This window comes from Sorex fumeus, unplaced genomic scaffold (genome assembly GCF_029834395.1).
Source record: "Sorex fumeus unplaced genomic scaffold, SorFum_2.1 ptg000094l, whole genome shotgun sequence".
In the NCBI taxonomy this organism is placed as follows: domain Eukaryota; kingdom Metazoa; phylum Chordata; class Mammalia; order Eulipotyphla; family Soricidae; genus Sorex; species Sorex fumeus.
In genome coordinates, this window is record NW_026606151.1 from 10,820,986 (window position 1) to 10,837,915 (window position 16,930).

The 16,930-nt window shown below is 41.9% G+C and overlaps 1 protein-coding gene across 1 annotated transcript in view; it reads left to right on the forward strand.

The window, feature by feature from the left end:
• Positions 1-297: 297 nt before the first annotated feature.
• The window catches only part of RNF144B (ring finger protein 144B), an 86,990-nt gene continuing 70,357 nt past the window's right edge, over positions 298-16,930 (forward strand). Inside the window, exon 1 of the mRNA XM_056132492.1 lies at positions 298-462. Coding sequence (XP_055988467.1) covers positions 298-462 — 165 coding nt within the window. The remainder of the gene's footprint in view (positions 463-16,930) is intronic.

A 16,930-nucleotide genomic window follows, 5' to 3' on the forward strand; every position in this document is an offset into this window, starting at 1 on the left:
CTGGTCGGCCTCGTGCAAGGCAAACACCCTACCCGCTGTGCTATCGCTCCAGCTCGAGAGTGGTCTTTTATTCCATCGTCTACATGATACGAATTAGGAGAGTGAGATCATCTTAAACTCCAGGAACACCTTGATTTCAGAACGTCATTGGTTGGGTGCTTAGAGATCACCGAGAGTGCATATGTTATGCTGGAGTCCAGATGGTTCTACTGAACCACAGCTGACTGGATTTATTATTTTCTTCTTGAATTTTTCTGCAGGGATTGAGAATTCTGAAGGAGGCCGGAAGGCAGGCTGATGGACTCAGTTGCTAGACTTGCCTGTCTTACCATGACTGCCCCAAACTCGACTGCCGGAGACCTGGCCCTGGCCCCCCTTGTCACGTGCAAACTCTGCCTGTGTGAACAGTCTCTGGACAAGATGACCACACTCCAGGATTGCCGGTGCATGTTCTGTACAGCTGTAAGTTTTCCTTGGTGGTTGCATTATGAGCCAATGGCAAGGGAAGAGTGGTCCAAATACAGGGTCTTTTTCCATACTTTACTGCATGGATCTGTTTTGGAAAGTGGTTCCACATTTGGATCTGTAGATACTCCTGCTTGAGTGGAAAATTTTACCATTTACCAGTTTCAAAGCAGATTTCAGTCCATGTGAAATTCAATTATTTACAAACTGCTCAGATTCTTTCTGTCCTTAGCGTATTGGTGTTAAGTAATCTGCATCTAAGTGTGAGCCACTGGTGGTATGTACCAACGTCAGCGCATTCAAGTTCTGGCTAAGGCACACAATAGAGACATTTTAAATATGTTTTAGTTAACTACAAACATCTATAAGAAGTTTACCAAGTATTTTGATTGAAGAATCAGGTAGGACTTTGCTGAATCTTCTCTCATGTTCTTGTTTATTTTCTGCAAACTGCATAAAATGCAGGTGTTTTACCCTTTTATGTCTCTTTCAATATTCACAGTGAGCTTCTTATTATTTGTAATAAAGAGAACCTTGTAGGTCTGTGGGTCTGTGACCTTTATGACATGCAAAGGTAAAGGTAAAGGCCCTCCCGTTGTTCGTCGATTTGCTCGAGCGGTCCCAGTAACGTCTCCATTGGAGACTTTGTTGTTACTGTGTCTGGCATATCGAATACGTCATGGGGAGCTTGCCAGGCTCTGCTGTGTGGGCGAGATACTCTCGGTAGCTTGCCGGGCTCTCCGAGAGGGGCGGAGGAATCGAACTTGGGTCGGCCATGTTGGCTGCGTGCAAGGCAAACGCCCTACCGCTGTGCTATCGCTCCACCTCATGTAGTCAGGAAATTCATTTGGTTCTGGTGTGAAGGTAGAAAACAAACTGATGTCTGCTCGATGGGCAAACCCAAGTGGGCTTTTTCACATTTTCATTTGTTCAGACTTATTTTGAGCTTCTTCTGTAAGCCCGGCAGTCTGCTGGATGTTGGGACTCTAGTGATGGATGGGTTACTTCACAAGCAGAAGGAGGGATGCTTTGAAGCAACTCTCCTGAAGTTGGGTGATAGCAGGGACAACAAGATAGCATCCTGCAGGAGAGGGTTTCTGGAGGCAGAGAGCTCTGCAGTGAGGCTTTATAGGAGAATCTGCAACCCAATTACCCGTGGGTCATGACTGCAAGGTTTTCTTTTTTTCTTTTTTGCTTTTTGGGCCAAACCCAGAGATGCACAGGGGTTACTCCTGGCTCTGCAGTCAGGAATTACTTCTGGTGGTGCTCAGGGGACCATATGGGATGCTGAGGATCGAACCCTGGTTGGCCACGTGCAAGGGAAATGCCATACTCTCTGTGCTATTGCTCTAGGCCTGCAGGTTTTCTTAAAGAAAACCCGTACAAACTATCTTGAAAGTGTATTGATGGACAATGAAGAAATAGGGTTGAATTTATTTCACCTTAACTTGTTATCTGTTAAATAAAGTGTGCTTAGCAAACATGCCTCTCTGTGAATGATTCTACATAAATGAAACATTGTAAATGATTCCTGTAAGTGATTCAGTTCTCCTTTCTCTCCTTTATTTAAGTACTCACCACAGGAACTAAACTCTTTCATTTTCTTCACAAGTCAGGAGAGGAAGCCCACATTTGCTTGATCATGGCACTGACAAGATAATAAATATTAACTGCCCGGATGATAAATATTAACCTATCCAGAACCTTCCAACACAAAGAGAAATGGTAACTATTGTGATTTAGATGTCAGGCCATCCCCTACTACCATGCTGAGATGCCCACATGCTGGAAGACTCAACAACCCTCCGTTGATCACTGTGACTGATTCAAATATTTACAGGATAAAGGAAAAATACCAAAGGGCCATCTACTTCTGGGCCTATGAATAAAGGACCAGAGGGGCCGGAGAGAGTGATTGACGGGCGACTGACCCTGGTTTCGTTCCTGGCACAGCCAGGAGGGACCTCTGAGCACCACCAGATATGGTCTTAAAATCAGTCAATCAATCCGTCAACCAAATAAAGGATCAGCAAGTAGCCCTACATATCACTTTTTTTTTTCATGAGAAACTTAGCACATTTGCATGAGAGGTATGCGCAAGGTCCTCTGTTCCATCCCCGTACTGCACGGCCCCCACGCATCACTAGGCGTGGCCTCTGCACTGTGAAAAAGAAAAAGGAATCAAGAGTGAAGGTCCGAGGGGCTGGAGTGATAACACAGTGGGTAGGGTTATCCTTGCTTACTGCTGACCCGGGTTCGGTTCCCAGCATCCCATATGGTCCCCTGAGCACCGTCAGGAGTAATTCCTGAGTGCAGAGCCAGGAGTATCCCCTGTGAAACACTAGGTGTGACCCAAAAAAGCAAAAAAAAAAAAAAAAAAGCAAAAAAAAAAAAAGCAAAAAAAAAAAGAATGAAGCTTCCAAAGATAGTGAAAATAGTATTTTTCTGTCCATTCATTCACCCTATTGGTAGTGAGGGACATCTATGTCTTGGCGACTATTTTAGTCACCAGGGTTTATCAGTTAGAGAAACAACCTTCCCCTCTGCTCCCTCACCCCCCACTCTTGCAGAGATCTTTGTTCCTAGGAAGAACAAGGAAATGACACCATAAACAATAAATATGCTAAATACTTAAGTCATATAGTACTAGGGGTGGGGTGGGACGCAGAAGTGGGTAGGGACTTAGGAGTGTGGGGCCAGGGGGTGTTAGTTGTGAGCAGAGGCACCCTCATTTGATTGGGGCTCTCATTCATTCTTCCTGGTTTGTTGATTTGTGCTGCTTTGTAGGAAGTGTGAACTCAGCCTTGTCGTCACGGGGTGGCTACCATTTCCTTTGTTTCTGGACACTGCTTTGGAAAGGAATTCTTTTCTTGGGCAGCCCCACATATGTTTCCGACCCTTGATAATCTTTGAAAGGCAGGAGTCAGAAGCAGCATTGGGTTGAAAGCCTTGATGGCAAATTCTGTTTCGAGGGCTACCTATGTTTAAACATGAAGCTGTGGCACTCCGTTTTTGCTCAGAGATTGAATAGGGTGGAATTCCAGTTTGTGCGTCAGCATTGGATGGAGAACACGCAAGCCAAGGTTGGAGATCCACAAGGCGCCAAGGAATAATGTTATTTCAATGGATCTGAGATCTCAGTTGAAAACAACACAATTGCTTCTCTTTTCTCTTTCAGCAGTTTGAGGGTAGGAGTTAGTATGATTATTCTGTCAGCTCGAATCAGACTTCCTCATGACAAGATTTGTTTCATATTTTTTCTCCTCCAACATTGGAACTTTGTGTACCTATAAACATGAACCTTGACTTGCTGATACCCCAACACTGTGATCAGCCTAAGTATTCAGCATTAGATATTTAATTATTAGTGTTTTTATATTTGCAGTTAAAAAAGGACTTGCCTGAAGTTCTACTCTAGATTTTTTGGTTAGAATTTTAACTTATTTAAAAAATATTTTTAAAATATGTGTGTAATATTCCCGGATATTAATTTACATTGAGTTTAATTGGGCCTTGTCTGGCAGTCGCCAGTCATTGAACCCAGGTCTCCTCCACGACAAACATGGACTCAACCATCTGAGCTGTCTCTCTAACCCTAATTTCTGATAATAAATTTGGTGATGACATCTCTCAATTATTTCCTTCAGCATTTAAAGACTTCATCATTTAAAACACATTTCTGAAGACAGCATCCCTCTTCACCACTCTTTGCAGGAGTATCTAAATATAATAATCCTTCTCAATATGGTACTGTACTGGTATTTTTTGAAAGTTAAGAAGACTTTCAAATGAAGTTTTATTGAGGTATCAGGGTTGGAATCATTAATAATCATTGGGGGGGGGGGTTGTTGGGTCATACCCAGCAATATTCAGGGGTGAGTCCTGGCAGTGTGTGGGAGACCATATATGGTGTCAGGGACTGACATGTGCCAGGGAGGCCATATATACCATATATGTACCAGAGACTGAACTGGGGTCTGATGTGTGCCTAGCAAGTGCCTTAACCTGTGGTTTGCAAAAGAGGCATTGAGTGGCAATCATGTTTGGTCTCTAGTCTACATTCATCATGCATCTCCTATCCTGGGTGGATCTTCCCAACACCCTTTATTTGATGCTCCATTCTCTATCTGAGCTGCCTTTACCCCTAGAGTCTGCGGCTGGCCTCAAAGCCATGGAGTAAACCTCCTGGTATTTATCTCGACTGTTCTTGGATGTTAGTCTTCTATTTTGTTACTTTATGTTCCCTAGATGAATGCAATCTTTCTATGTCTGTCCCTCTCTTTCTGACTCATTTTGCTTAGCATGATACTTTCCAGGTTGTACCACTTGCATATAAATTTCATGACTTCATCCTTTCTAACAGCTACATAGTACTCCATTGTGTAAATGCACCAAAGTTTCTTTAACCAGTCATCTGTTCTCAGGCACTCAGGTTTTTTCCATATTCTAGTTATTGTAAACAGTGCTGCAATGAACAAACAAGTGCAGATGTCGCTTTGACTGTACTTTTTTGCCTCTCCGGGGTATATTCCCAGGAGTGGTCTTGCTGACCACTGGGAGCTCAATTTCTAATTTTTTGAGAATCATCCATACTGTTTTCCAAAAGGGCTGAACCAGTCGGCATTCCCACCAGCAGTGAAGGACTTTTAAATATAGCCCCATCTTATTATTTTATTTATTTATATTTTTTGCTTTTTGGGTCACACCCGGTGTTGCACAGGGGTTACTCCTGTCTCATGCACTCAGGAATTACTTCTGGTGGTGCTCAGGGGACCATATGGGATGCTGGGAATCAAACCCGGGTTGGCCATGTGCAAGGCAAACACCCTACCCGCTGTGCTATCGCTCGCTCCAGCCCCATCACCTTATTCCTTTTTTTTTGCCTTAAAAATGATCCCTGACCCTTTTGCTCTGAGTTTAAGTATCTTCCCCCCTCCCCCCAAGGTCAGCATGCTCTTGCAGTAGGCAGTGGGCAGACAGGGAGTGTCTGACTTGACCACTGGCCAGCTCATTCTCTGTCTTCAGGAAGACCCGGCCTTTAAGTCAGGGCTTCCCACTCCAAGTCTGTTCCTAGACCTCCAGTTCTGTGGAGCAGAGAGGATCCTGGAGTAAACTGTCCCATAGTTAAGTTAACTTGGAAACTAGTATGTTCTCTATTCTGCTCTTGTAGGGAAGTTATGCATATTTGCATTTTAGAGACTGTGGAATCTTGCGGTTAAAGCAGAGCAAGGGGGATCCTGTGTGACTTCTTCTAGCCCAATATTTTCATTTGATCATGCTGCCGTTTTTTAGTGGAAAACCTACAAGCTTTCCCAGCACCCTGAAGAAGACTGCTGTAGCTTATTCTGGGTAGATAATTCTTGATTTCACTGCCATCGAGAGCAAGGAATTGGATAGACGTTCCTTCAAAGAAGCCATCCCTAGAACTAGGTTCTGGTTAGAGGAAACTGAACATGCTCTATTTGTGAAGGTGGGTTCCCTTAAGACTATTTGCTCAGCCTGATTATATAGAAAGAAATGTAGTAGAAGACAAGGAAAGCAGTACAGGACAAATATGGACTTGGATCACACTGGCATGACTAATTTCATAATATATAATGTAGTAAAGGTGTGTTATGTAGCAAAAGAAGTAAATACTTTGGAGTTATAGAGAAAGGTTCTGTAAAATTTTGTGTACTTGAAGTTCAGGTATCTCAAAGTTGTTAGTGACATGTAAAACTTCTCTCTCACTTTCCTTCTCCTTTTCCTTCTTTCCTTGTTTTTTTGCTGTCCTCCCCTGCCCCCCCCACCCCGTTTTTTCCCCCCTTCTGCTTGTGGATTTAAATAACCCAAATGTAAAAAGCCAGAATTTTCCTTTTCTGGCTTTTGCAATACATTCTGTCAGATAATACCACACAATTATAACTCAAGTGATGGAAACCAGCTCACAAAATTAAGCTATCAAAGGAGAGACAATTTGTGGGTTTGCTCCCTTGTGAGCAATATTTACCTCACTCATTTATGTTGGAAGCTATTTCTGTCAGCCGCGAATTAGGGAATAATGAAACACACAGTTGTTGCTTGTTTTGATAACCTAGATAATTTCACCCGAAAAGAGTTGGTGTGTTGGGCCTGGCCTGTTTACCTTTCAGATTAAAGACAGGATGTGCTGAGCAAAAAGAAAATAAAGTCCAGCCATATTCTTGCCTTTTTTTCCATTACATTCAGTTGGCGCTGAGTAGTTAGAACTCCTTTTACTATTCATTTCTCAGGAGCCAAATGGTTTTTCCAATGTTTAAAAAGTGAAAGGAAATATAAAACTTTTTAGACCAAGCCCTTCTTTTCCTTGGGGCCTGTTAGGTGACCTTTAAGAAAAGCCCAAGTGTGGCGTGGGAGACAGTTATGATTTGGGGTGATTTGGAGAGAGAGAGAGAGAGTGAGCGAGAGAGACAGAGAGAGACAGAGACAGAGACAGACAGAGAGACAGAGACAGAGCGAGACAGAGACAGAGAGGCAGAGAGAGACAGAGCAAGACAGAGAGAGACAGAGATAGAGAGACAGAGAGAGAGGTGTGTGTGTGTGTGTGTGTGTGTGTGTTACTAGTATGTTGTATATGTTCATCCACATGGATTGGTAACTTAAAGGAAGCAAAGGGTCTGCAGTGTTTTTGTCTTTTTTATTTTTATTTTTTGGCTTCTGTCTGATCATTTGCACTAGGAGAAAGGAATGTCCTTTTCCTCCCACCTATGTTCTTTCTCTCCAGTGTGGCCCGGTGGTAAAAACTAAAAAATCATCTGCACAGTGAAAGAGTTATAAAATATCATGAAAACGAAAGGGAAAAGTATTTGTCAATCATAGATCCAATAGGAGATTAATATTCAAATATATGAACAACGTATGCAAATTAACAAGGATAAACAAACAGTGCCATTAAAAATGGGTCTAGGCTATAAATACACATTTTGGCAACAAAGACAGACTGTGGCCTAACAGACACTTGGCTTATATTAGGGACGTGCAAATCAAGACCAATTTCAGTATAACCTCACGCCTATTAGAATGACTATTACTAGTGAGTTAACAATGAGTGTTGATGAGGGTGTGGAGAGAAGAGAAGCCTTATACAGATGTTGGTAGGAATGTAAATTGGGAGAGCCATTATAGAAAACTTTAAGTTTCTTGAAAGATTAAGAGTAGAAATATTGTATGATCCAGCTATTCTACTTTTGGGCGTTTACCTAAAAATATGAAAATGCGCTTTTGGAAAGATACATGCATTTCTATGTTGATTGCATCAGTTATTCACAAGAGCCAAGACGGGGAAATAACCAAAGTGCCCGTTAGTGGATGAGTGGATAAGAAAATGCAGCATATAAAGCAAATACTACTTAGCCGTAAAAAGGAAATCTTGCCATTTGTGACATTGACCCTCGAGGAAATTATGCTGTGGAAAAAGTGAGGTTTTTTTTTTTTATGTGAAAGAGTTAGCGAACATGTAAATAAACAGAGCTAAAAAACAAAAGCAAATACTTAGATTCTGACAACATAATGGTGGGTACAAGAGTGGGTAGGAGTGAATGTTGGTAAAATGAGTAGGAGGTGGGTAACAGTTGGGCGGTGAATGCAAACCAGACTATTGAGGGCATCATAATGTGGTAGAGATGTTAAAATTCAAGGTGGAATACCTGAAAATTAAAGTAGTTAAATATGTGACCAAACAAAACAAAGGCTTTTAGAGTATGTAAATAAAGTGGTGTTCACTTTAAGGGCAGGATGGGAGGTAGACAAATTGTATGGTGGGTTAGAGACTAGACTTTTGGTGTGGATTATAACATTATACATGTAGGTGTCAGCATTTACTGCTACCTACCTGAAGCCTATATGATATTATAGACAGTGTGACTTTGATAGTTTAAAAAAACAGTGTGTAGAGCAAACTGGTGGAGAGATTTCTTTCCAAATGTATGAAGACCTTTGTTCAAGTTCAGAATTTGCCATCTGATGGTTTAAGACATTTCGCACTGTCTTTGGTTTCTCCAAACCTCAGTTTTCTCTCCTACTGGATGGAGGGGCAGGGGGGTATGATAAAACTCATCTTGTGTTGTAGGAGGTATTGGATGGGAATTCCACTGAGGAACTAGTACAGTATTCCTGTTAAGTTGTTGTTATTATTCCTTATTCTTTTCTCACCTATGTTCTATCAATATGCCAAACAGGTCCAATTTTTACAGTTTTTTTCTTTTTCTTCCTTTTTTTTTTCTTTTTGAGTCACACCGGCGATGCACAGGGGTTACTCCTGGCTCTGCACTCAGGAATTACTCCTGGCAGTGCTCAGGGAACCATATGGGATGCTGGGAATTAAACCCAGGTTGGCTGCGTGTAAAGCAAATGCCCTACCTGCTGTGTTATCGCTCTAGCTGCCCGCCCCCTTTTTTAAAAAAATTTTTAAAAGAGAGACTTGACTGGCTTTCTCATTAGCCTTTTGTAATAAAAAGGCAGTTAGATGAGTGATTTCAACTTTATTGCTGTTGTCATTTTCATAGATTAGTGACTCAGATAGAGAGACATTTCCCTGTTGAGTCTGGGCAGTGTGGCTTTTTGGCGGGTATTTAAATGGAAGACCTGGAAGTAGGCTTTAGAGGAAAAAATAAAAACCTCATTAAATATTGCTTTGGAAGTGAAGATATGAGTACATTCTGATGGCTGTAAAAGATTCAGGTGACACTTCCTGAAGTTATCATTTTTTAAAGGGTTGTTCACCACAGTAAAAATTCAATAATACAGTTGTGTGTTACTTTTATCTAGTGTTATTTAAAAAATGTATTTCAGTCACCATGATTTACAATACTGTTAATGAAAGGGTTTCATGAATACCACATTTCAACACCACAGTTCCCAACCAAGGGTCCCTCAAATCCCCTGTCTCCCATCATGGTAAACTCAGTTTTGTAAATCATTTCACAGATTCTGCTGCTTGGAACCATACGTTATTCCTTTAGTCTGTTTCTTTATATTTCACATGAGAGAGAGGTTATTCTTATATCTGTCCCTCTCTGTCTGGCTGACTTCACTAGCGTGATACCAGTTCTAGCCACATAGTGGCAAATTGCATGATTTCATCTTTTCTTATAGCTGAATAGTATTCCATTGTGTAGATGTATGAGGGTTTTGTTATCCAGTCATCTGTTCTTGGACACTTGGGTTGTTTCCATGTCTGGAGTTTTGCTATGGTTAATAATAGGCTAGTGTCATTTAATTTTATTTTGATTTGGGAGTCACCCCTGGCAGTGCTCAGGACTAACTCCTGGCTCTGTGCTGAGAGATCATTTCTGGTGGGTTTTGGGGACCATATAAGGTGCCAAGGATCAAACTTGGGTTGACTGCGTACAAGACAAAATAGTACAACCTATTGTACTATCACTCCAGCCCCAGTCTAATGTCATTTTTTTTCTTTTTGGGTCACATCCAGCGATGCTCAGGGGTTGCACCTGGCTCTGTACTCAGGAATTACTCCTGGAAGTGCTTGGGGGACCATATGGGATGCCAGAGATCGAATCCAGGTCGGCCGCGTAGAAGACAAACGCCCAACATGCTGTAATATCACTCTGGCCCAGTCTAATGTCATTTTAAAGTGCCTTTTATTGAGAACTTTCTAGACCTGTGAGAAATAATGACACAACTTCCTGCTGGTCGTATCGCTCCCCTTCATGTGACCTACTAACTTTTCTTGAAGTTTGTAAATTTCCAGCTGTCTGGATTCCCATGCTTTTCAGTACTCAGTGGACAGAAGTAAATTGTGCCAGGTCAGAGACCTCTCTTACTTGTGTTGTGGTACTGAAGTATATTGGTTTGTAAGCTTAGTCTTTCCTGTCCCCCTGGCCATTTCACATCTGGACACACACCCAGAGTACCTGTGTTCGTGGCAACACTATACCCAATCTCATTTGCTTTCTGACTTCCGTATACTGTTTGCCTTCAGCAATCGACCGTGAGTCAGTTTTTCCTTTGTCTTTGTTTATTTGTCAATGGCTTTTAACACATTGCTGCTTCTACTTGTTGAGAGCTTGAGTGATTAGACTCTGATGACTTTTGCATTTGTCAGAGAAGTCACTGGATTAAGATGCAGATTCTCCTACTGTGTTTTTTCTTCCTCCAACAACTGAACTACTGTAGTGCGATAGCATCTGAGAAGCTGGAGAGATGACTCAAGAAGGGGCAGGCTTCCGGGACCTATGATCTCATCTCTGCTTCATGCTCTCCCCTTACTTATTCAAGGACAGTGGTAAAATGTGACTGGAAAGAAAAGAGCCACAGAAGAAACTTGTACTTTTTAGGCCCTGGTAAATTTTTTTTAAATGTGTGTTAATATTTTAATGACCCCAGATGATAAAAAGACCAAGGCAATAGAGTGACATTTATTATAGATATAAGTACGCAATCTGTACCCGTATGTTCATTGCAGCACTGTTCACAGTAGCCAGAATCTGGAAACAACTTTGAAACTTTGGTACATCTGTCTACACAATGGAATTCTATGCAGCTGTTACAATGGAATACTATGCAGCTGTTAGGAAAGATGAAGTCATGAAATTTGCTTATAAGTGGATGGTCTCAGAGAGTATCATGCTAAGTGAAATGAGTCAGAAAGAGAGGGGCAGTTATAGGATAACTGCACTCATTTGTGGAATATAAAACAACATAATAAAAGACTGATACCCAAGGACAGTAGAGACAGGGCCAGGAATATTGCTCCGTAGTTGGAAGCCTGCCTCATGAGCTGGGGGAGAAGGCAGCTGGGATAGAGAAAGGATCACTAAGTCAATGATGGTTGGAGGATCATTCGGGATGGAAGATGTATGCTGAAAGAAGATAAAGGACCAAACGTGATAGCCTCTCAGTACCTATATTGCAAACCATAATGCCCAAAAGTAGAGAGAGAGTATGGGGAAATTGTCTGCCATAGAGGCAGGGGGAGGGTTGGGATGGAGGAGGATACTGCGGACATTGGTGGTGGAAAATGTGCACTGGTGGAGGAATGGAATTGGATCATTGTATGACTGAAAATCAAACATGAAAGCTTTGTAACTGTATCTCACAGTGACTGTGTGTGTGTGTGTGTGTGTGTGTGTATGTGTGTGTGTGTAAGCAGATGGAAACCAAGAACTAAAGAGCGCCAGGCTGTGCTAAGAGGCCTGACTAAGTGAAAATTAAGAGGTGGCTCTGCTAACACGCCACTGGGATATGGTGCAAATTAGAACACTAAACTGCACTACTCAGATGGCTTCCAGTGGTCCTGTAACATTCTCCAGTGAGAACCAGCCCTGGAACCCAGAAGGCAGCCTGCAGGGCAAGCACCCTGTGCTCTGTACTATTGCTCCAGCACCACTAAAATGAGGTTTCTTATAGTGAATTGGCTCACACAGTTTTGTGGGTTAAGTCTTATGGTTGCTTCCGCAAGCTTGAGACTCAGTAGAACCAACGGTATATGCCCAGCTGTAGTCTGAAGGCTTGAGAGTGTGGAAAATCAGTGGTGTTAGTTCTGATCTGAGGATACAGGAGGCTAGTATCTTGGCTCTCCAGGCCTAGCGGGCAGAGGGAGTTTTCCTTCATCTGCCCTTGGGTTTGATTCAGGCCTGCATCTGGTTAGAGGGGGCCCACCTGCTTGCGGGGAGGATCATCTGTTTTAATCATTCCACTCATTCAAGTGTCAGTGTCATTGGAAAACATCCTCATAGACACACAGAGAAGTCATTGGGCCCCTAGGGCCTGGTTAAGTTGACATAGAAAGTTAACCATCTCAGCTGATTAATAGCTCAGCAATAGACACATATGAGGTCCTGGGTTTGATTCCTGCATTGTGTGTACATGTATGCATATACACAGTTGACCATTGCAATCATCCTTATGGCTGCAAATGAACCAGGGGGCTGAGGGTGACAATCGGGACTAATTAGAAGGCAAATGGAACCATCTGTTCCAGGGACAATAGTGGTCTGGGCCAGTATATGTTAACTGATGTCTTTGGAAATATGTTTTTATTTTCTTTTATATAATAAGTAATAATAAACCATCTCAGCAGATAGTGTAAAGTATGTAATATTGTGTCTGGAATATAGGTAGCTAGCATGTGTGTTGATTTCAATGTCATCATCTGGATTTTGGTTGAAAAATCTCCAGGATTGAGATGTACTGGAATGCTGACTATTCAGTTCTAATTCTGAATAGCTTTTTCTTCTACATATGTTTGAACCTAATTTCTGTATAAATTGACCTACTATTACTCATTTCTCTCTAGAATTGACTTAAATCTAATTTTCATTCTGTTCACTAGCTCTCTGTTATTTGAAGGAAGGTTATCTTTCTGTTAGAGGGCAAAGACAAGATTACTCATTACATATTCTTCCAGAGTGCTCTGTCCAATGTGGGAAAATTAATAAAAGTTCTGTGGCTCCTCCTTCCCTATTATGCGATTCTTCTGGAATAACACTTGCACAACCTCATGGCTTTGATGATAGGTTGGACAAGTTCTTCAAGCTTTTCTATTTTCACTTGGATAAACATATACTATCAGGGCAGGGCCTATAATCTGGAGCAGGATTTAATGTCTTTTTCCTAAAGGAGCCTATCAAAGTGGCAGGTTCGTAATTGGTGCTTGCACATTGCAGAGACTCCCCTTTTCCTCTCTTTTCTTCTTTTCCTAATGCGTATGCTTTGCCATCGTTTCATTCTTGCAACTGCCAGTTAGAATGTATTTGACCAACCCAAGTGCAGACTCGAACCAGAAAGCAGACAAGTGTGTAAATGAGGAGAGAACTTGCCCTTCATCTACTCAGTCACCAGAGTTTATCTATTTACTATTTTTTCCTTCTGGGTTTGGGGCCACACACCCAGCAGTGTTCAGGACTTATTCCTGCTCTGCACTCAGGGATCTCTCCTGGTGGGCTTGGGTGCCTTAGAAGGTGCTGGGGATTGAAGCTGGCTCAGTCTCGTGCAAGGCAAGCATCCGACTCACTCTTCTATCTCTCTGACTTCAATGTGCTCAGTCCCTGTACTTCCTTTATGGCTCCTGAAGACTAATTTTTAATTATCAGTGTCACATAGGCTTGTTTGACTTTATTAAAATTGTTTTTTAATTAAATCATCATGAGATGAACAGTTGCAAAATTGTCTACGATTGGGTTTCAGTCATACAATGTTCCAACACCTGTCCCTTCACCAGGGTACATTTCCTACCACCAATGTCCCCGATTTCCTTACTTCCATCTCCCCACCTCCTCTATGGCAGACACTTTTCCTCTCTCTCTCTCTCTCTCTCTCTCTCTCTCTCTTTCCTTTTGGTTATTATGTTTTGTGGTACAGGTACTATAAGGTTATCATGTATCTCCTTTTACCTACTTTTAACACTCAGTTCTTGTCCAGGGTGCCCATTTCCAACTATTAGCACAGCGGTAGGGCGTTTGCCTTACACGCAGCCAACATGGCCGACCTGAGTTCGATTCCTCCGCCCCTCTCGGAGAGCCCGGCAAGCTACCAAGCTACCAAGAGTATCTCGCCCGCACGGCAGAGCCTGGCAAGCTCCCCGTGACGTATTCGATATGCCAAATACAGTAACAACAAAAGTCTCCAATGAAGACATTACTGGGCCCGCTCGAGCAAATCGATGAACAATAGGAGGACAGTGACAGTGACAGATTATTATAGTGATATACATACAGAGGCTGGTTTCAAAGCAAAGCAAAGCAAAATGAAACCTCTGAACGATAGATTATAGAAACAGTTTCCCTATACCCTTTCTCAGACTCTTTCTCTGTGTATAAGTAAATATGTAAATACATGTGTGGATTTACACACATCAGTTGATAGAGAAATGGGATCTTTGCCCATAGGTGCATTTTTAATGTTTAATGTCGTTGACCTATCATTGGTTTATAGGTATTGAAGAGCGCTAGTGGTTAGCTTCACACTTTTCTATGTATGTTATTATCACTGTAGCTTCTTTAACTTGTTTTGCAAATTTAATATATTACAGACACATTTAAGTTTTATAATTTTTTATTTTACAAAGTAGTTTAAAATATTTGATTACATTTAATATTCTAACACCAATTCCACCACCATTACACCTTCCTACCACCATATTTCAGATATTTCCATCCCAAACCCCAATCTCTGGCCCAAAGCAGAACCAAAATAATATATTTTGTATTGTTTGTTAGGAAAAAATGCTGAAAATGCTTCCAAAGAAGTATCCTTAGAGGAAAATGGGTGAAGATTGTTGTATTTCAACCACATTTCTTTTGTAGAGTAGTTAGACTCACCTCTCCTATCCTTCTTTTATTTTTTTAAAAGTTTTTAAATTTTTATTAGTGAAACACAATGAGGTACAGTTGTAGACTTACAAATTTTGGTGCTTGGGTTTCAGTTATACAATGATTGAGTACCCATCCCTCCACCAGGGCCCATTCCCCACCTCCAATGCTCCCATCATCCCTCCCACCCCCCACCCCTGTGGCAGGGCATTCCCTTTTAATGTCTCTCTCCTTTTGGGTGCTGTGGTTTGCAAAAGAGGCATTGAGTGGCTATCATGTTCGATCTATAGTCGATTTTGAGAATGCATCTCTCATCCTGGAAGGGTCCTCCCAACACCCTTTACTTGGTGCTCCCTTCTCTATCTGAGCTGCCTTCTCCCTCAGCATGTGTGGCTGACCTCCAAGCCATGGAGTGAACCTCCTGGTACTTATCTCGGCTATTCTTGTCCTACCCTTCTTTTTAATATTGTGAATCATTCTACAGGGAGCCTATATGTAACTAGGCCCCTTCAGTAATGAACTTTAAGGTTGCTGCCAGTTTTTGCTATGAAGGTTGTTGTACTTCTGCAAATGTACATATTTATTTCTAGAATAAATTTCTAGAACTCAAATCATCTCGCCAAAAGGTATGCCCAAGTTTATTCAATACGTGTGTTTAGATGACCTTCTGGAACTGTCACATCAGGATAGCCATCCCACCAAGAGTGTTGGAAAGTCCCTTTGTGCCCTGGGTATTTTCAAATTTTTCACTTTCTCTAATCTGATATGAGAAAAAACATACCTCATTGTTTAATCCATGCTTCCTCTCTTAAAGGAGGAAGCAAATTGCAGCAAAACGAATTAATCTCATGAATCTCTATTAAAAATATGCAGTGCTGGGGCCTTTCCTTTTGACTCTTCTATAGAGGCCTTCAAGGACCTGTTGGAGTTTTACTTCCAGAAAGAGCCAAAGAGCTAATATTTCACACAGCTTACTCTAAAGTGATAGCAAACTTTGTTGAAGTAGTTGACACTAACTGGAAGATTTGCTTTATGGTTGGGTTGGTATTCACAGTACTGAGAAGTCAGAATTTCTGTGTCTAGAAAAGTCATTTGGGCCGGAGCGATAGCATAGCGGGTAGGGTATTTGCCTTGCATGAGGACGACCTGAGTTCGATTCCCCTGCCCCTCTCGGAGAGTCCGGCAAGCTACTGAGAGTATCTCGCCTGTATGGCAAAGCTTGGCAAGCTACCCGTGATGTATTGGATATGCCAAAAACAGTAACAACAAGTTTCACAATGGAGACATTACTAATGCCCACTCAGGCAACTCGATGAACAGTGGGAGAACAGTGACAGTGACAGGAAAGTTATTTACACCTAGATGATACAAACAAATGGAAAAATGCTTGTAATGAAGATATTAATGAGGGTGGGAGCTGCATTGTCATACAAAAAAGTATTCGGTGGCAAGAGGCAAAGGATGTTTTAAAATATAGAGGTATAAATTGGGGCTGGAGTGATAGCACAGTGGGTAGGGCATTTGCCTTGCACAAGGTCTACCTGGGTTCGATTCCAAGCATCCCATATGGTCCCCTGAGAACTGCCAGGAGTAACTTCTGAGTGCAGAGTGAGGAGTAACCCCTGAGCATCGATGGGTGTGACCCAAAAAGAAAAAAAATAGAAGTAGAAATCAAAATTGTTGAGAATGAACTAGACTTAGTTCCTTGTAAACCTGATTTATTTTAAAATTATTGACTTCATTAACGGTTACATTGTAGGCTGAAGATAGGAATGCATCTCTGGGAGTCAGGTCAGAGTCAAGCTTTCTCACTGCCATGGTAACCAATAGCTCACTGTTAACCTTCACCTTTACTCTCTCCATCATTTCCCACCCTGTGTAAAGAGAGCCTTTTGGTTGGATCCTTCTAGGAAGAGTGAGTTATCAGCCAGGTGCATGTAGGGTTTTGACTTCCTCAGTCTCTGTGACCTGCTACTTATTTATTCAAATGGAAAAACAGCAACAAGGAACGGGGCTGGAAGATGACATATAGAGGGCTGTGCTTGCATGTGTCTGACCTTGGTATCATATGGCCTCCTGGAAATCTCTGGGTGTAGCCCTGGAAGTCCCCAAATACCACTGGGATGGTCCTGGTCATTCCTGGCAGCGCCACCTTTTGGGGCTGGAGCTATAACAGA